The sequence below is a fragment of the Helicoverpa armigera genome, chromosome 14 (genome assembly GCF_030705265.1).
Source record: "Helicoverpa armigera isolate CAAS_96S chromosome 14, ASM3070526v1, whole genome shotgun sequence".
Taxonomy (NCBI): Eukaryota; Metazoa; Arthropoda; class Insecta; order Lepidoptera; family Noctuidae; genus Helicoverpa; species Helicoverpa armigera.
Window position 1 is genome coordinate 6,611,014 of NC_087133.1, and position 22,460 is coordinate 6,633,473.

General features: G+C 34.8%; 1 protein-coding gene across 1 annotated transcript in view; it reads left to right on the plus strand.

The window, feature by feature from the left end:
* Positions 1–10,721, plus strand: part of LOC110378841 (lachesin) — a 47,492-nt gene extending 36,771 nt beyond the window's left edge. The window contains exons 5-9 of the mRNA XM_021338252.3: positions 771–960; positions 6,451–6,582; positions 7,512–7,640; positions 7,914–8,084; positions 8,398–10,721. Of these exons, the coding sequence (XP_021193927.3) occupies positions 771–960; positions 6,451–6,582; positions 7,512–7,640; positions 7,914–8,084; positions 8,398–8,771 (996 nt within the window). The 3' untranslated portion in view covers positions 8,772–10,721. The remainder of the gene's footprint in view (positions 1–770; positions 961–6,450; positions 6,583–7,511; positions 7,641–7,913; positions 8,085–8,397) is intronic.
* The last annotated feature ends 11,739 nt before the right edge of the window (positions 10,722–22,460 follow it).

Below are 22,460 nucleotides of genomic sequence, written 5' to 3' on the forward strand. Positions count from 1 at the left end.
ATACTTAATGGTTCTACTCGGAAATGGTATATAGAACGGAGGATTTTTTTTGAAAATAGAAAAACATAATTGAACCTGATTTTCCGATCGTCATTTGAAGGAAGGAGGTAAGGATAAAAAGTTTACGATCCAATAAACAGGTAAAAACATTACGCGTTACCTATTTACTAACTAAAGGTCATTTATCATTAAAAAATTGGTTCCAATCTAGAGTGAGCAGCGTCTTTCATTAAACACACCGTTTCTAGGAATCACGGCGAAAATCCAAAGAGATATTTAAATAAACGAACTAAAGCGTTGTGTTAATAAAATAAACTCTTTTGACGGATTAAATTTTCAGTTTGTATGGCGTCTGGATATCACTTTGTAGATGTCTATGGTACTGTACTGTACAATCCTACCCGATACTAATCTCTTGAAATGCCTATAGGCCACGTCACCAATATTAGGAAAGTTTACAATTGCATTCTTATATTTTTGACTAACACTTTTTTCATTGGTTTTTAACGAAGGCCGTTGTAGAACATGCGGAATGCCCATGTCATGGGTTAACAACTACGATGATTAAATAATTATCGGCCGGTGCTTTAAAAAAAGTGAAGAAAATCAAAACGATTAATGAGAATGATAACAGCAAGCGGCATTAAATTATACGTAAAACAATTTGAGGTACCTCATACGGTACCTCTAACGAACAACCAATTAAAACGAGCCTTTCCAAAGATCATCCTATACATATAAAAAAGCTATATTAATCAACATCTCCTCAGATGGGTCACCTCTCAGTGGTGATACCACCAGACATCGCTGATGAAGATGGTTCCGAAGCCAGTTCTCCTGAAGGTGGGTCGGTGGAACTGCGCTGCACAGCCGCTGGAGTACCAGCTCCTATCATATCGTGGAAGCGGACTGGAGGCCGGAACATTGTGTTTCGAGATGATGATGGGAAAGAGATTAAAGGTAAGGAATCTCGTAATATTTGCTCAAAGTTCTTTTCTTTGGATTGACAAAACACTCGAACAAAATCGCATTTTGATGTGTAAATATTGATTTAATGTAGGTAAATATAACAATGTATTAGCCAATTATGTTCTTAAGTTGATAGTTCACATATAAATTTTTAAGATCTCTAAAGTTACTGTGCAAGGAAACTGTTTTAGCAGGTGTAAATTTAATGTTTCCGGAAAGCCATTTTTTAACAACAAAACTTGGTTGTTTAGTTTCTCTATCCACAATTCAGCAGACTTAAAACAAAATCACTATCGGGTAACACTGAAAAATAAAACAGAAAAACGTATTACAGAAATAAAACACAGCTACTTAATGAGTTTAACACAAAGATTATTTTCCTGAACAATACCAGTTTATTAAATGAACAAAGTGTTGGCATGCGGTCAAATGAATGCAACTGGATTACTGTTAGGTATGACCACAATTTACTTTATACTTATCTTGTTTAAGTTTTCTATTTAAAAAAGATAAAAACTATTTTTGGTAGATAACAAAGTTCTTGAACCTAAACAAATATCTATATACATATAATAAAATGATAGGAAAGTCAAAACTGTACATTGAATATTTTTTTTAAAGAATACTTGGGGGGTGATCCATAATCGATTCTGAACCCAAATATATAGTTCTTAGAATTTTTGTCTGTATGTCTGTTTATCTGTTTGTCTGTATGTTTGTCCCGGATAAACTCAAAAAGTACTGCATGGATTTAAATAAAATTTTGCATGATTATTACCTGGGGGCCGGTTCAACACAGGCTATATATTATCACGCTATCACTTACGGGGATTGAGCAATGAATGATTAAATAAACGAAATCGGAAATTCAATATTGCTCACGAAGTCGCGGGCAACAGCTAGTTGTCCAATATAATCTTTGCTTAAAATGCCAAAATAAAGAGATAAATTTTATCCTATTGACTTGGTCCGAAGAATTTAGATATATGATCTAAATCCTTCCAATTGAGAGAGTTTTAATTTCTTGATAGGCTTACTTGCGACAGTGATTGATTGAGGGAATCCCTTATTTTTTGAGGGGAAATAAAATAAGCGTGTTTCCCCTTGCATTTTCGCAGTATAGGAAACTAAATACACTTACCTACGTTAAAGCAATTATTTTTGTTATCACTCATTTAGAGGTAAAATTTCATCGTATAAATTGCAGATGATATATTAAAAAAGAAAAACTGTGAATGGAAAGTGGAAATACAGAAACAGCATTTCTTTGGCATTGCAGTTGATCCAAATAAAATATAATAATCAAAGTACCTTCTAAACGCAAAAAATAAAACGTCAATTTTCCGTTGAATTTTATTCGCATCAGTAAGATCCGACTAAGTGGTAAAAAAGAAACAAGACTAATTTTGCATTCAAAGCCCGCCCGGAGCGGGCGCAGGTGCTACAGCGGTTAAAACATTGGAGTTTTATGGGATTTATTAAGATATTGCCCTAAGGATATTGGAAAGAAAATTCCAATTCGATATAAATGTACAACGTGCTCGCCGAACGACATCTAAATAATGATCGAACGAGATGATCACGCATACACATGCCATATTTATTTATCGTCTCTTACGGGTAGATAAACAAATTATTTACATCGACAGGCGGAACGAGGCGAGGCCATGTTAAATAAGAAACGCCCTCTCCAATTGCCTGTAAAACTGATTTATATTATAACGTCAATAAATGTGTTAAATATTCTTTCTTTTTGCTTTAATTTTACACGGTAAATAATTCCGTAAAATGTTCACGTAATATTTAAAGTCAATGAGGACATTTCTTTTTCCAATGACAACACGGGGCTGTCAACATTAAACAAAAGAAGGCGACGTCTGATGCTCATGGCTGGAATTCATTTCCGCGGAAAAAACGTGTTCAAAGAACTCAATTACTACTTAAACAAAATATTGTAGCAATCCGGGTTTCGGTCAGGAAATTAAACGAACGGCTTAGTGACCGGCCTGACAAAAGGCTGTTATCTCTTATAGTTATAATGACGTACCCTTTATAGCGCATCGCAACACTAGGTGAAAAGATATAGGAGTTAAAGCAATTATAGGGCTAGTCATTTTAACACATACGCACACTGTTGTATTTCTAATGGCGTGTAATCCCGTGCTCTAATTTATACCTTAATCTAAATGTATTAGGCCCAAAATTGCCGTTCCCTGTTGGGCTATTTAAAACCTTTTCGGTGCGGTGTTTTACGAATTTGACCCGTTTTATTTAAGCCATTAAGCGTAAACAAAAGACTGGCGTCCCTCTGTAAACGGAGGGTGGTTGTAATAGTTAACAGAGTGGTGGAACTGGCTCTGCCTTTGTATTAATTGGACATGTTAAACACGCTTCACTAAATATGTAAGAATTGCCTTTGCCGTAGCTGTTCGCGTTTTCCTTTTTCGCCGGTTTTTCGTTTTCCTCTTTTGCGGCGAGCTCGAGTCGGAATGAAATTATTGAGAATTTGTTTCTGAGCGCATTAGTAACTGTAAATCATTGATTCTGTCGAGATAGCAGCGCCGTTAATTAACAATTTGTATACTTTTTCTGCATTTGCGAAATTTTAACAAAAGGAGGATTAATTACGTTTTTCGTGAAGAACAAAAACTCTTTGCTATTTCATAAGATACGTATAATTCCACCCGGTGGTGTACATCACTAACGAAAATATAGTTCAAGAAAACTTTCGTCATAATGGTTTAGTAAAACGTACATATCTTAATACAGCAGATATCATACAAGAGCAGGTACCAAAAAAAAGTATGTATAAATAAGCAACATTAATAATATCTTGGTATATCATAATCCAATGATATTGTTCTCAGCATATGGCAAACAACAATAGAAGACTTCATGAAGTGAACTATATCGTTATACATCGCAGATTATATTATTTATCTCTCGGGAATGGCTAACTTAATTAACTTTGTTATAATAAAACAACGCAAATGAATCGTTAAATTAAGACTTAATAATGAAGTGTTTTATAACTGTAGATTGTCTGCGAGATTATTTTATTGCAGGCATTTCAATGTAATGTAAAGAATTTTAATGTTTTTCAAGCTTATCGTAAAATATAAAAGGATTGTTTTAAAATACATTCAACAGATTATCTTTTTAAAATAATTACTTGTTTGATAACAATAAATACGTAAAAAGCTCCTTAAAAAGTGTTACGATTATTGCTACAAATGAAGGATAAATGAGTAATATTATACAGAACAATAAATAATTAAATTTCCACATGAATAACAGCCTAATTACATTAAAATTAACGACCTTCAACAGCGGAGCAATATCATCATTTAAAATACGTTCAGTTGCAGAAAATATTTCAGCCAGAATGAAATCGGAAAACAATTAGTCTCGGCGCAATAATAACGTAGAATTGCTGAATCAGAGTCGACGTCTAGAGTAACAAGTTGGCTACGACATGTCGCAACCCAAGTTTATAACCCGTTAATAAAACACAATTTCATACAAACGCCGCTTTTGATATTGTACGCATTACGTAGTAGCAGTATTTTATGTGCCCCTAGTATAGCGGGGGTCGTATGCTATAATAAAGCGATAAATTATTTCCATTTAAATTTAATTTGACAGCCATCGTGAAACGAATAGCTTTCACAGTTATGTTTTGATTAAAGTGCGAGGAAGTAATTTGAAATGTGGATGTGATTATCTGGATTTTATTGTTTGTTCAAAGATGGCAATTAAATAATTTTAACTAGAGGTACAGTTTTCAAAGCTTTTAAAATACTCAATCATAATAATGTTGTTATGTAATAGGGATAGATTACTACAGTAATTGCTAGTTGAGTGAGGCTTTTGGTATATGTAGTTCACTTCATGACAAATAAACTATCAAGATTATTTTTTAAAACTTAAAATCACAATAATGATAAAACTTATCAACCAATTTTGTAACATTAAAGTAATAATTAATCTATTTGAAAATCACCGTTGGTGTACCTGCTCTGTAGTACATCTTACTACAAAAGTGAGGTGTAATTTTTCAGATCAAAATGTATCTCTTGGGCGTTGCGCATTCAGTTACGAAATTGTTGTAATAAATATGAACCAAGATTTTGCCGCTTTAGTAAATTTATTCATGTAAGACTCGTTCCGTTTTATTCATAAGTTGTGAAGTGCTAGTTTGTTTGATGTGCCATATTATGTACGTGTTGAAGTCACGAAGTTTGTGGAATGCTATATGAAGAATTATATGTAGGTGTCATTGCACTTTGGGCTCAGACAGACCCTTCAAGAGATAAAGTTATTTTCTGAATTTGGAACGACAAACAACTATGTCGGTAAATAAACCTGAAGGATTAAGGAAAATGATTGCTATATTTGTATAAAAATAAACATGTAAATAAAACTGGCCTTTTTAATTTTTCCATAAAATATTTTATCTTCTCTTATGTCTGGCACATTACAAATTTTATGACGATAAGTTTTTTTAAACGGCCGTTCAATGCGCTTGTTATTCTGATTTATGTTCGGCAATAAAGAGGTCGTTTTTCAACTTGATATAAGACCTAGATCATAACTGTTGAAAGGTGTTTACAGATACTGGCCTAAAGCTTAACATAAGTACCTACAAAACCCGCATTTATTCATAAAAAGATTTTGGTACATGCGTTTCTACTTTTAAAACTTCTATTAAAATGATTTTAATAAACCTAAATTGATAGGAGTTTAGGGAAGGGTCGATTTATGAGAGAACCATTTTTTTGCTAACCTCAAGACCTAAAATCTTGGATGACATAATAATGTAAATTAGCAGTAAATTCTACTCCAGCCAACTTTCGATCGTCGATACCTTAAACGGTAATAAACACTCCTTTGGGTCGCTGCCACTTAACGGGATGTGACCTCAAAGTTGAACTAAATTAGTTCGATGTTCTAGTGTGAGTCAAGTTCCGAACTATGCTGCTTCTAACGTCTTGTCAACAGTGACGTCACATCAGTTTTGAAAATAGAATGTGTGGTGCAATGTGACGTTTGAAAACTTTCACAATTATGAACGCTGTGGAAGTTTTATTTTTATTTAGTTGGGCTACCGAACCGCGAGCCGGGTGGACTCTGGTTTTATGCATGTTTGAAGAGGCGTCCGCCCAACAATGCTACAATAGGCTCACATAGAATGACGTCAAACAGATGATTTATTTTCAATAGGGAAGTTAACTTGACAGATGCTGTTACATTTCTACGAAGAGATTATCCTTACTGATTTCAGTGGAGAAATTATTCTGTTTTTTCCTTGTGACGTTTTGTAGATAAGGTCAGTTAATTAATTTAGATGAATGATAAAGATTGACTGAAATTTGAAGCAGAAAAATAAACAGTTTTATCCAAAAATCGTTCAAATACAAAGTGTGAACCGATTCAAATAATCTTTTGAACTTCAATTTTTTTTATATTCTTTTTACACAGTGGTCGAGAGCTACGTGGGTTCAATCCTGGCTCTGAAAGGGCTGCAGCGATCTGACATGGGCACGTACTTGTGCATCGCAGCCAACGGTATTCCGCCGACTAAGAGTCGTCGGTACGAAGTCTCTGTACTCTGTAAGTATTTTAAATATAACTAACTATTTCTTCGCAGTTTCACCCGCGTCTCGGGGTAATATAGCCTATGTAACTTGAGGATAGCTTCTCAATAGTAAACTATTTTTTCAATCGATTCAGTAGTTTCAAGATGGTTAGGGTACAAATAAACATACACACGGTAAAACAAACAATTTGTATAGATTTATCACATAAACACGTCTAAACATAAGCAGAAAATTTACACACATAGGTACATATGCACCTTCCAAATGTAATAAGTGAACAAACGATGTCGTGAATAAAGAAAAAACAAGCAATTTAAAAATCTTATAAGAACACTTTACTGCCCACGCTATAAAGTAAAACAAGCGTGGTGTGTCTTACAAAGAAGTTACACGTTATTCTATGAACTAAAAGTACATAAACTAAAGTAAAAATATAGAGTTTCACGAATATAAAGTGTCTAACTTATCTCTTTAACAAAACTGGCTGACTTTAAATGCTTGCGTAAACCTAATTGAGTGGACTTAATTTCGACCTAGTTTAACTTTGTTGATCATTTCTTTTGTATGGGTAATTAGGTTTATTTACTGGATATACCGTGCCGAGGTAATGTTGGATTCTATGCTTAATGCCTTTAAAGGTCCGGGAGTTGAAGGCATTTACTTTTACGGTGCAATAGATTTCCTTGGAATGGGTTTTCCTTGAACTCAGTTAAAGTAGTTACTTCTTTCGAAATATATAGAGCGGTCTTATTTTTCTGGTTTCTATCCCCGGAATAAAGAGCATCTATTTATAAACCAGTACCTACAATATTTAAATAGAATACCATTGTTACTATAACATTATTAATGTAACACGGATCAGTGTCAAAAATACTTACGATAAAGGGAAACGTCTATTATTCCGTCACTCCTTTTCTTATGCCCTCCATTATTTGTGTCCAGTCGAGCCGATCGTGCGAGTGGCGAGTCCAGTGGTACTCCGGGCGGCTGACATGCAAGTCACTCTCCAGTGCTACGTCGAGGCCTCGCCTAAATCACTCAACACCTGGCAACGGGGAAAATCACAAGCTGGTGAGTAATTATATGAGGAAATTCTGGTTTGTTTTTCTTTTGTACAAGGCCCATGTTGGGCGCCAAATGTAATTACGTTTTTTTTTGTTTCGATTAGGATGGGGTTGTTAACATACGTATTGTAAATAACAATGAGTAATTCAAGCAAGACATTTGACAAAAAAACCTGATTTAGTAATTAATTATTACAGTGAATCTTTAGCTTTAAAAGTAGGTACCTATCTTGTGTGTCCAAAGAATATCTTGTTAACTTTTTACTGTTTTTCTCCTTAGGTGGCAAGCTGCTAAACAGTTCAAAGTACGTGATATCAGAAGAGATACTGAACGAGTATGCGTTACGAATGAACCTCACTATTAATCGCTTGAAGAAGAGTGATTTCGGCGAATATACCTGCACAGCGGCCAACGGCTACGGCAAAGCTGAAGGCATTATCACTTTAAAAGGTAAATTCATTTTCTACTACGGTCACATAAATTCATGAATAGTTAATATCCGTAATAGGTTTTGCAGGTCAGGTGAATTTTGGTTTAGCATTCAAAGGGACACGACAAACGCTGGGGATTTGACATGAATTTTACATTAAATAATCATTCTGTTTTGCACAATGTGCGAATAATTTATCAAAGCCTTAGACGTGTTTCTTTCAATTGTTATTTAAACATTGTCGAACCCAAAACGATGAATTATAAATGCATTTTATGTAAGTAAGTACGCCTTATTCGTTGTTTCTAATCAAACTCTTCTGCTTTTCAACAGAGACTCCTCAAAGGACAACAACGACAACTACGACAACAACAACAACAACCACAACAACACCGCGCCCAACAACAACAACAGTTGCAACAACACGCCCTCCGAAGCGTCACCTCAAGAAACAACACGACCGCGGCAATCAGAACTCACTCGACCCCGACATGCGGCAACCAGAAGTCAACAACGCTTTCAATTTCTACAACAACGCGTTCCCGCCGCCCAACAACTCCATCAACGAATACGCTCAAAGAACCGAACGGCAGAAACTACGCCCCACCGGCTCACCACCACGATACATCGTATACAATCACGCCAACAAAATTGGCACTAAAACTGTCTTCTCCATGTTCATATTGCTACTAAACTTCGTTGTATAGAAAGAAATTAGATTTCTGAATAATTTAATAGCATTAACAAGTAGTGATAAAAACATGGCTGTTGAATTTTATATGTGTAAGTACGTATTTTGAGGTTGTTGTAAACGTTTTAGTGGATCTCGATGTTAATATTGTTATGTAAAAACATTATCGACAGTTAATAATAAATAATGAGTTTCAGCCTTAAAATGTAAATTGAGACAATAAATACGATAAAGGGTAAGCTCGACTGTCTAAGCCTGTATAAGTATTTTTGATTGATACAAGTGATTAAAAAATTAGAAGTTGATGCACACGTCACCAGATTTCCACAATACGCTGGAAAATGATGTAGCAAGCGTATTTATTAATCACATGCATCCATCAAATAATAAACAGGTATTTTTCTGGAAATGCTGTTGATGATAAATAATTACGTAATAACAACTAAATATTTTTGAAATAATATCATTATTATCATATCAGACGGCTATTTAATAAAATTGGAGGAATTTGATAGACTTGAAGCGATGGAACTTGTCTAACGAGGTTTAAGAAACTCTGTTTAGCTAACGTTTTTATTATTATCTTATTATTATTCTATACAACTCTTATTATACAATCTCATATAATAATGGCATAATAATTTAGAATAATAACTTGTATTTATAAAAGAAAAATATGATAAATATATAATTAGTGCGTATAAAATTTGTATATGACAATATGATATAAAGACAATACATAGTTAGTAGTAATAAGTTAGAATGACAATAAAAATGATAGTTGTTTTTATTTCATTTGCATAGTTGTAGTTACATAAGTATACAAGTTGTAAGGTTTTTTTTTTCTATTATTAAAAATAAAATACTATTTCTTTTTAAGAGGGTATTTTGTATATAAATTGTACAAGTGCCCAAAACAACGAAATGAATGACCAAAATTTATATAATTTTGAATTGTTGTTAAATTGTGTTTTGTCTGTCCTGTTTATATTTTGTTTAAGAAAACATAACTTCATTTATTTAATTAAACATATTTTGTAATACAGTAGAATAAATAAGACGCTTTAAAAACTGTTTTTATTTATGTTACTGCTAATATCAGTACAATAAAAATAATATAACATTTAGACTTATTTAATTTCTAGCTTAAAATAATGACGTAAGAATAAAAATTAGTTATTTTGTAAACAAAAATGTGTTAGACGATAAAATTTGATAATCGATAATAATAAATTTATGTCTTCCGGATAGTATATTAAAGTAATGTATTCGGCTCATTCGTGTTTATGAGTTAAATATCTAAAATATTAGACGAAGTTCCTTTTGGACTTCAGAATAACGTAGTCTTATGTAAGTGAAAAGAAAGAATTTATTGTAGGCATAGTGTTACGATGAATATAAAAAAAATACATGAATTTTGATAAGAATCGATTCTACTGTAAAAATTAATGAATGCGTATTTAGTTATAATTATTATAGAATTGAATATCCCACTCTACATAAGAACTCTGTTTATTTACTGGTACCATTATGAACTTATCATTAAAAACCTTCTTGTTTTATTACTTTATTATTGAAAATGGTATTTGTCAAATAGCGTAAATACGTTTATTTAGAAACAAGTCTACGTTTTAATATTTTTTCAACAATAAATGCCCGTTATAGATTGTAGTACATATAATGTTTACAGTTAACCTACATAACTGCATGTTTAACATTGAACTAAAATATCAATTCAATCTTATAACCTTATAAATCTACTGTTGATAAAATAAATTCCAACATTACTATCAGTTTTTGTAATGTAAATATATATTTATTTTATTGTAATTGTATTTTAAACTATAAACTTGACTAATTGAAAAATAATTTTCAAATAATTAATGACAATAAATACGACAATGATTGTAAATAATTGAATTCGCGTTAAACCAGTTTATTAGTACGAAATGCGACTATTTATCAATGTTAACTTTAAGATGTTGATATCATTTTATGACATTTTAAAATAAAAAATATAATCAAAGTAATCATATGGACTAATGTTACTTATTTACTTTTTCTCCCTTACAGATGGAGTTTTAGAAAACATGCTCATAGAAACCACTTTATGACGTAATTATTGGAAATTGCATGGTCCTCAGCATAATGAACGCACAAAAGCTGTCACATTAAACGTTATTATTCCAATCAGTTGTTTACCATGGCATGTAAAAGTTATAATTGCGACTGTTCTTAGGTCCTACACACGCACTAAGAACTAGTCTTTGTCAGTTCTGTAATTGTTTAACTCGCATTTACATTTATACCTTGCAAGCGCATTCTATACAGGACTCAAATCTACAAGAAACAAATTGTTTTTCATGTCAAATCGATAAATTAAGGAACATTTACCAAATAAGTATATTAGCACCAGTCTAACCAAGGGGGTATTGGGTTGCCCGGTTAACTGGGTTGATTAGGTCAGATTGGCAGCCGCTCCTTGTAAAACACTGCTACTCAGCTACAACCAGTTAAGCTGGAAGCCGAACCCAACATAGTTGGGGAAAGCCTAAGCAGAAAATAACAAAATAAGTATATTGTTCGCTTCAATTTGTGAGTATTGGGTGTCTTAGAGTGTTTAAATTCAGTGGTGGTAGGTTCATATAGGTACCTACTTACACAAAGAATACTTATCATATTCGGGTACAAAATATACATATTTGCTTAATGCAGCTGGTTAAATGGTCATTTAGAGGATAGGAGTCTCTTATTTTTCAGGGCAGTAGTTATTTCTAATTTCTAATAAACAAATTAAACACTTATATAATGAATAAATATAGATAGAATTATTATTAATCCCATACCCTTACCCTGTGCCATAAATAAACATTAAAATATAGAGTAGGCAACACACGTTCGCTTGTCTCATGGGGTATAATTTACCATAAGGAACATTACGTCAATCCATCACTATCTGACGTAAGATAAAGTACGTTGACTTGTATTCCAGTTTTTCATTTATTTTTAACCACGTATGAAGATAAACAGTACACTGCAATAGATCAATAACATGCCCAAAGAAACTGTGTATTTTTTAATAATGTCCGATAAGAAGACCGATTTATTGAATTTCGAAGCACATCATTACAAGTACAAGTTTTCGCAACACTTTGGGTTTGCACACAAAGCTCTCTCAAGAAACAAACTGCAATAATACGGTCTAGGTGATCCTTTACACCTAGTGCATATGAATTACCTGCAATGACATTTCATACGTTAACAAAAGGTCCCTAAACAATTGAAGTCCGCATCTAGAATAATCCAAACCACATCTTGCGGTTGTCACACATAAGAAGATGAAGAATGTCTACATACCTACCCCTTTGGGAACGCAGCGAGTTGCTCTGAGCTCATGTTTCATAAATAAATAATTCTCGTTTCAAACACTTTCGAATCCTAGATAAATCGAGGGACGTCTTGCATAAAACATAATGGAATTGCCACAGTACAAGAGGATCATTGTGGCAGAACACAATGGAAACTACTTACAACAAGAAAAAAAAACGGTTGCGTGTACTTATTCTTTCTTTATTATTATATACCGAAATATAATGTCGTTAGACGAAAGCAGTTGGTAATTTAAAGGCACCTTATAATACTGTACGTGAATGAATCGATACCCTTAAATGAAGCGACTGCCGATCTTACTTCCACAATCCAGTTGATAAGAATGTATTAAGTATTAACAGACTTTTAAGATCATCAAATATTATAACAGACTATATTAAGATCATCAAATATTATGCTTGCCGGGGGTGTAAGGGAACCAAATGATTACACGATATCCGAAATAGTACGATATAATTAATGGTAACTGATATTTCCCTCACACATAAATACATACAATGATTGTGACAGGAGAATTTCAGTTTCTTTTTATTTCTTGTTAGTTCAAAGCAGCTTGAAGGTGCACAACTGAACCTCAAATAATGTGGTTTTCCAGGAAAACCTCAAAATATTACTGTTACTCAAAAGATCTTAGAATTGTGGTAGTTAATAAAAAGAAATAAAAATAGCTAGCGCCGCGAGCGGTGTGTCAAGACTTCGCCTTTTTCTCAGAATAGAATTTATTCAACAAGTACTGAACACGTTTCTTTTATATTTATTGCTTTAATTTTACTTGGCGGTTTTATTAGAAATGTTTTTATCTTTTTATAATGATTAAATACTTCTGTAAGAACTGCTAATGCATTTCCCTTACTGTTTTGCAATACTTAGCAGCAGCTTTGTTTTTATCTGTTAAATTATCAGGCCATGTATTCTATTCATTGATGGCCCTATGCCTCTTCTAACATATGCCTATTTTGTGTATATCTTGGTCTCAGCTTGATGCAACCAAGTTAACAGCCCTTTCATCATTGTTTGTATAATACGAGCTAATCAAATTTCCTTATCAATTATGTGGCCGTCTGCATAGTAGTGCAGTAGGTAGCTTGAAATGATTTGACGATACGAAAGTACTGTTTTTATGGTAAAAGTGCTCATCGAATATGTACTAGCTCGTGTAGCTTTTGTAAGAAAGTGAATAGTATATATGTATCTGTAGGTACTGCTGATAAATTTGACTGCAGGCACTATAAACAACTAAAATACAGATTCCTCTCTTAGACAAATCGATACACTTAATCATTTTAATGCTGCCAGTACCCTCGCTGACAATTGGGCTGCTAAATTATAATACGCCACCGTTATCACAATAAACAATGAGTCTCAACGTCTCAACTTATAACTCAATTATAATTTTCATTGTGATTCAACACGTTATCGCGGAAGACGGTACATCGGCCACGTCACGTCTGTAACAAGTTCACCAGATTTATTTGAAAGTAATTTTCAGTGAGCAGCTGGCGGTGCGGTATGAGAGATTCAGCTGATCAATATTCTGGAAGTCGCCCCGAAGAACTGAGAAATATGTCAGTCTCTCAATCCGAATGCAAGTTATTTGTAAGCGGACTGTATTATGGAACGTACGGACGGATGATAAATTTGAAATCGATGCGCACCAAATCTGAAGCGGTACGGGTTATAATGAATTTGGAATTAGATGGGAGCTTTTTATTGCTCAGTTTATAATACATTTTGGCATAATAAAATTCTCTATAGATAAGTAATTTAAATCGGTTTCATATCCAAAAGCCAGAAATTTAAATGAGATACTTTCCAATGTAATTGGCTCGCTCGTAGTAGTTTTATAAGCTAACACTGAGCTGCTTAATAAATCCAATTCTGTGATGATACCCAGAAAATTCTAAAACGAAGTATAAGTAACGGAGTTAGCGATAATGGTATTACTAGCTTCATCCTAACCGGTTACTATTAATCGAAACCGAGGCGAGCCTCAAACGTTACTTAACTAAGTTAAAACGATATTATAACAACCCCGACCTCTTACGCTGAGTCCACGACGGACTGCAACGATTTAATCATATTAACGAGACTTAGATTACGTGCAGGGCTATTATCAAATTATCTCGCCTTCCGCCCTTGGCCCTTTAATATGTATGTGTATAAACTAATAACTGGCGAGACGCGTGACGCTATTACTCACATATGAAAATTTATAGCTGTCTCTATTAATTAAAGGTCGTAGCTGAAAGCCAAAGTTTCTTAAACAATTAAGTGTCCCTTTACAAATATTGTGTGTTAGTCTTGGTTCCCATCCAAACTTGTTCACTTGTGGTTTGTTTTATTAGCTTTGCACGTAAATAGGACGGAATAATAAATAGCCCCTCAATATATTGAACTTATCATTTACGGTCTAATTCACTTTGGATTTGTTGAATGTTGGTTTATTATGTTGTTGTATCAATATTGTTTTGTATACATAGGTTAGTAATGGCTCGTGAATAATTGTCGAAATGGTTAGCGGAGTTGAATAGGAATGTGTATAATAATTACATTTATAAACGTAGGTATTCAAACGTCATGGAATGAAAGCTTGATTGTTGTTTTGATTGTTTGAATAATACTTTTATGTTTAACAGACCGTAAGTTATGAATAGTGTGCATGAAATTCTAAAAACAAAAGAGAATTGATTTACATTTTGCGATGAACAGTTAGATAGGTTTCATACAAATTCGGTATCATATCCTTAGCAATTTATTTGTAACGATATCACGTGCATAGTTTGGACGATAAATAATAGGTTGTGATCAGAATCAGGAAGTGAAACACAACAGCGGATCCAGGCAGTTTATCTTCCCTACTAATCGGGACCTCAAGTTGGGGACACAAGTCACTCTGATGTTTATAAGGGACGGCCTAATCCACGTGTCACCTTAAATTAAATCTGACGCTACATTTACGAGGCTTTAAGCTCTCTGTATAACTACCAATCTGTCGAATACTATATTGTTTGAGATTTATTTGACTACGTTAAAAACTTTAAAGGGTTTTAGTTTATTGTGTCAGGAAAATAATGTAGTACCCATTTTTCTATTTCGTTTTTGTTTTATTTATGTTCTATGTTTAAAACAAATGCAGTTTTTTATTGCCGGTATTTATTAACAAAAACAAGAGTCAGTGTTTAACTAAAAATAAGAAGGTGAGTATTCGGTGATATTTTACACGGTAAACAATAATGATTTTGGATGATGCTACTTACATTTGTATCTCATAACAAGTTAGTACAATAAAAACAACACTACATACGTTAATAAACCTCTGCACCTTAAAAGTACATGGGTATGATGAAGTACCCACACAGAGACAATATCTCAATAAGGACGCGGAATAACTGTATTATCAAGTAGGCAGGCAACCGCTACCGCGGACATGAAATATAACGCACTTACCGTACCTCGTAATATTGCTCTTGCAATATGAAAATTTATTGCAACGTATGTCTAAGTATAGAAATAGATGGCTAACTAAGAAAAATGTGTAGCTCCATTATAACTCATGTACTTATGCTGCCCCATTTTCGATTTTATGTACGCGTTTCGAATAATATTGAAGTTGGTTATTTATAGTGTGATGTTGTATAGTTATATATTAGTACTAGTTACTACTGACCATTTAAAAAAATAAGTTATTGTTAGTTTTTAATGATCTGTTGAGAGCTATAGAATATGATCTAAAATGGATACTTTATATATAACTGTTTGTTACTATGTATATAATCAATAATTAAACGCATTTCTTCGTATGCAAACGCATTATTACGGGATAAATTCTGGACTTAATTTGAAAATTAAACCAAATCGGAGGCAAAAGCTTATTCAAATACCTAAATATATAATCAATAAACAATTTTAATAGCGGAATTAGAATATCAGCATTTGTAATGCTAATGTGTTGTAAATTCCTGGAATGCACTAAATAATATTTGGTTAAATTAATAACATTATTTAATGATTCAAATCATGTGCAAACATTATAATAAATTCTAAACTGTTTAAAAGCCTGTGTGTTCACATGGGTGAATAAACAACATATAAACATTTATTTGAAAATTACGTCAGTATGTATTTACCACATTAACATTAATTCATATTTTTGTCTAGTTATTTATTATTATTTTTTTAGTCAATTTATAGATTAGTGTTGCCACTCTAAATCTTCTTCATAAGTTAGTATTTCGCACTTTTTTCAAAGAATATCTTCTTTATTACCTCTAAGGTAGTTGCAAGCATACATAGGCGTATTGCTTGGCTACATTTCTTTATCCTCTATGGATAGGAACTTTCAAGCGCACAGCGTTGCAAGTATTAATTCAAACTACCAACGCTATGCGTTCGGGCGCATTGTGAGTTCTCATAGTAGGTACAGCTTGTGTTACCTAACTATAGTGGTATTGCCCCACAGGTATTTTCAATCGCAAGCTCACTCATCGACGAGCTATACACGATGCGGTCACATGATGTAAAGTTACGAAACACTGCCAAACAAAGCCTTGGAAGTTTCCTTTGAAAGTAATTCGCTTCGGCTGTGGAGTGCAAAAGTCTCGCTTTATGGAGTTAATTAAGTGTCGCATAATAAGCTTCAATTAGAGCGATGCTTATTTTATGACTTATCCCGCGCCTTTGTTTACTTTACGTCTACTGGTTTTGTGAACGGGTTCACTTGGTTTTGCTGGAAAATTCTGTGGTTTTTCGTTGTTCATCATTACTTTTTTTTTAATCTTCTATGCATTGAAAATGATTGCAAGGTTGCGAATATTCCCATTTGATCCATAAGATTTTTCTAAAATAATAGCTCACATAAACCATTAAGCACTTAATTTAAATATTTGACAAGAATCTCTTTGAATTATTTTTCACATGTCTGGTGATTTTATGATTATAATTTCGACTAAAAGGCTCCATTGTTACGCTAAATTATATTAAAGCGATTTTTATGTTGTAATATGAATTAATATTACTGGAACGAGCTTGTCATTGATAACATGACGTCTGACTGAGATGTGGAGATTGATATAATGACGTCTTTGTTTACTTCAATGTGACAATAAAAGTCATTTTAAAGTGAATTTGGCTGAATAATATCTTCTATATTTATAGCGTTCATATTTAAATACTAGCTGTTGCCCGCAACTTCGTCTGCGTGGGCAATATAGAATAGTCAAAATACTACTTACCCCGTAGGTGCATTCTTTCACGTGACAGTATAATTAGGATTAGCACTTAGCAGTAGCATAGATGTCATAGGTGTCATTGAACATCATTGGCAGTCGTTACGGGTAGTCAGAAGCCAGTAAGTCTGACACCAGTCTAACCAAGGGGTATCGGGTTGCCCGGGTTACTGGGTTGAGGAGGTCAGATAGGCAGTCGCTTCTTGTAAAGCACTGGTACTCAGCTGAATCCGGTTAGACTGGAAGCCGACCCCAACATGATTGGGAAAAAGGCTCGGAGGATGATGACTTAGCAGTAGCATAGATTCATTGATCAAGGTTGTGTTGTGGATGTGACCATTTATCTAAACGAAAGAAGTAAATTTTGTGACGTTGTGAATATCTCTGGATCTAGTCAGCCAATTTGGAAAATTATTACGTATGGTGCGTAAGTAATTTTCACAGGAAACAGCTATAATCTATGTCTATATGCTTTGAGTCTACTAATCAGAAGCCAGAAAGTCTGTCAGTCTTACCATGGATATCGTCTTGTGTAGTTGACTGGATTGAAGATAGGTAGATAGGTAGTCGCTCCAAGCAAAATATTGGTACTCAAACAGATTCGGTGACTGGAAGCCAACACCAACATAGTTGGGGAATAGCTGGATGGATGATAAAATGAGTCATCATCATCAGCAGGCGCATAGGGTAGGATAGTTTCACTTACTCACTATGGTAAGGCTGACCCCACATTAGGCGTACGCGATCCTCGGGCGTGTGAGTAGCGCGGGCGTCGCGAGCGCGCTGCGTGAACGTCGCGTTTTGCTGCCCTGCGGCATGTGTGAAGAGTGCAAGCGACGCGCTCGCGGCGAGCACGCGGCGAGCACGCGGCGAGCACGCGGCGAGCACGCGGCGCTCAAGTTGCGTATTTACCCCTTCGCCCGCTATCCCCGCCGCTCGCTAAACGCCTTAGCAGTTAAACGTCAAGGAGAGCGGCGCGTGCGCGCCGCGAGCGCCCTGCAAACGCCGCAGGGCAGCAAAACGCGACGCTCATGCAACGCGCTCGCGACGCACGCGCGGCGCCCGCGCTACTCACACGCCCGAGGATCGTGCACGCCTAATGTGGTGGCCTAAGCCGGGACTCCACCGAAATGTTTGCATTAGTTCACGAATAGGCAAAATGTACGTATCTGTGAGAGTCCACTTCATGTATTCGTACTTGAAACCTGCAGTTTTGCCAAGATTTTAAAAATGTGCGCTCGCAATTTGTAATTTCTTGGTGGAGCCAGCAAATCAAAAGAAACATAAGTGTTGTATACTGTGCGTCACTACCCACACCGGGAAAATTTCGCTCTTGCGGAGGACGTATATTTTGTGTCACACGTAAACAGGACGACAGTAAGTATCCACCGAAACACTTTCAAAGATCTGATAAACGAACAAATCAGACCTACTGTTATTGTGGTTTCTGAAAATTTATTCACCTCATTCAACGATGAATGTAATTCTGATGGCGACGTTGGCAGATCAACTCTTTTGACTTCTCGAATAGGATACCATTGGTTTTTGTGCTATGCACACCTGCAATGCATTCTGGATTAGGATAGGATATAGGTGGATAGGATATAGGTGGATAGGATTTGCAACAGAGAACAATTCTGTCTTTAGATTTGTGATTAAATGACATCAAACGTAGTTTTATATAAAAGGTATTTTTTTAGACTTGGCTCGGGTCGTACTGAGACTGTTCGTAATCGTGAACAGTGTACTTGCGATCAGAAGTTGAAAGTAAGCATGTCTCTGGTATGCGGCGCGTAATTTGTGCGTTTTCAGACGCATAAAGCATTTTACGTGTGTATGGTATTAAATAGAGAAAGCTCCCATTTCTTATCTGCATTTGTATCTGTTCTTGTTTTTAAAGCTACAGAATCCTACATTACCTACCTCACGCTTAGCAGCGCTTGCGAGAGATAGATCCTCATTTCTTCTAGGATTAAGTTTACATATTTTGCATCAGAAAAAATAATTAAGGTCTACTTAATACTACTCACTCAAAGTAATTTGTTTTAAGGCCAGCACTTTAGTGGAAGATAAGCTAAACTATGTTTATGAAAAAATCCTGATATGAACTCCATCTGTAACTTTAAACGATAATTAATTGTTCCACTAAAGTCATCATTTTTGACATAATGTTCAAAAAATAATTTAGATGGCACCGTTTTAAATTTGGCTGAGAACTATTAATTTTCTTTTCATCAAGGTAATAATTATAGTTGGATTTTGATGTGGCACGGCAAACTGACAAACACTATTGAAATGTCTATCGAAAAATTACACTACGTGTTAAAATATGGTGAATTACGGAAAATACACAACTCCATCTGTTGAAATAATAATCCTCTATAAAGAATGTATGGTAATATTGTCATTTACCATCTCGCTCCTTTGACTAATTTGATGTATTTTATTTACCACAGATTTAACACAGATGGAGCTACTTTAACCTTGGCTAAACAAAATTTTCATATTTTTTTTTCTTCCGAAGTTACTTATAAAGTTGTGATTTTCTGTGTAAGGATTAATAATAGGCCGATCAACTAATATAAGTACAACATTTAAATGTACAGTTTTGACAAATAGATTGCGTGTCGTAATATTTTACATCTTGAATTCACAAAATTTATCATATCTTTTGATAAAGTGAATCGATTTCGATGAAACAAAAACTAAATAATACCCCAAGTTACGTAGAATTTTTGTATATAAGCATTGTCTGCATTTAATTCGTAGATTTTACGTGAATCCCGAACGAACAAACAGACAAACAGACAAAAATTACAAAAATGATGGAAATGGGTTCTGTTAGTTATTCTTTAACATGCTGGCTATTTTTTTTGTCAATTTCTTCAATGTACAAAAATTACTTTTCTACAGATTTATTATATGTATAGATGTTGTGTCAGTAGATGATAAGTTAATGGATTGATTGACTAGATTGAGATTTGTTGTGATTAAGAAAACTGTTTTTTGTAGTCTTAAAACACAAGAAAAAATTACATCTCAACTCTAATCCCGAGAGCAATACAAACGCCAAAATGAAACTAAAATGTTATTGTGTTACAAATACAGTCGCAGTATGTTAGAGAAAATCAGATCGGGTGGCAGTAATACAGGGCGTTAGATAATGTTTCCTCCGGGGAGGAATCCAATGGTCGCAGATAACAGTAGCCACGACTTGCGACCTCAGATTTGTCTCTTGTTACGCTCCGTAATATTATTACGAGCGGTTATTCAGACCTTTGTCTACCGCGGCCTGACGTCAAATGCTATGATGTTTACACATCGCGATTGCAGTTTATGTTATCCTGGTAGCGTGATTTGTGGCGCGGTGGGATTAACTGCGGTTGTTTGAAGGATTTGTTTTATTGTATCCCGAGTTATGGATGTTGAACTTGTGTTTATATTTATTGGTATAAAAAAGTGAAAGTGTTTAGGCTCTTTGTCTTGTAGACAGATATTAACCAAGTATGGTTTGTGAGACACCTTTTCACCTTTATATTAGATATGCTAAGCCTCATGGTATGTATACTCATAATATGTAAAATAAGGATCCTCTTGTAACCCAGCGGTGGAGCTTGATTCAAGGTTCGTATTTTCTTTGAAGTGCTTACGCGGAATCCTTCTTTTTTCCATAAGAACAACTCATAAACTCGAGAGTATCCATGTCGTATTTCCTCAATATAGTATTATGGTATGATAATACAGCGAGTCGGTCACATGAATCACAGGGCTCTTCCCAGGCGAGTCTTTGTATTCAGTTTGGCGGATGACGATAACCTTAATGTAAGCGCCGTCACGGCTGGTGGTCCGAAGAAGGATCGCTTTTGTCGTGGTCCCTTCCATGCGCCTCATTCTTTTCTCTTTATACCGTTTCTCACTTGAGTAATTCGAGGACAATAAACATTTATTGTGCTCGTTTATTTGACAGACGATGAAGAAATATCGAGTGAGTGAGTTTGTTATATTTTGGCTGGCGGGCATCCTCCGCAAGTTGTTTAACGACCATCGTACTACAAAGAGTGTTGGCATTTTCGGCGATATTATTTTCTCACCAAAGGATAGGAAAATTATCCGGTCACTTTAAAACCAGAACATGAATTTACGAAATGCGTTAGGAACCCGGCCGCTCTCGGGGGAACGCTCTCGACGGGAGAGATCCGCATTCGTTTTTGTGCGTTTCATTTTCTTGCGAAGAATGGATTTTACGACTTCCTCTTTTAATAATTAACTGTTAGCTTGGTTTATTTAAATACGAAAACCCCGAGTGACGTTTTAAATTATGTTGCTAGTTATCTGCATAAATCTGCAGAGTATAAAAATGAAGATATATTTGGAACAAAAATATCGTTGAATCAAAAATCAATCTGTAGAGTACAAAGGCCAGTAAAAGCCGTGGCCATAAAATCAGAGCTCGGCGTTCCATTCTTAACACCAGCTAATCATCTTAACAAGGCACATAGGAGCGAACAACACGGGCCCGGCGCCCCTGCATTTGTATTCAGTTTGGCAGACTACGATAACTTTAATCCGGGTAAAGTGTCACCTTGAGTGGCTTACACAGAAAGAACCTTTGTCTGGGAGTAGGGTACTCTGACCTTCTTATTTTTTCCGTCAGGTTTTCCTCCATTGTCACGGGGTAATGTAAAATCCAGCCACTTAAAAGGCGAGCTTTTCGTCGGATTGCCGGGACCTAGACTATTGCGGCGCTCTGTACGGCGACTTAACTTGATGGATTGTGATCGAGAGCCTCGTTGATCATATTACATGTACTTGGTCATTTAACGTTGCGATATATCGGCGTGGTCAGGAGATTGAAAAAGACTATTTATTTTCTTATTTGCACTGCGGACTCGGTACGTGACTATGCGAAAAAATATGGATGGGATCTGACAAAATTGAATTCCCATGTTCCCATGTTTAGTATGTACATACAAGAAATGTGGTCATGTGCAAGCTTCATGTTAGCAATTTTTTTTTTGGTAATAATTAGGTACAACTACTTTATGTTAATGGCGGTATGGTCATTCACAGCTGATTAAGTCGTAATTGCG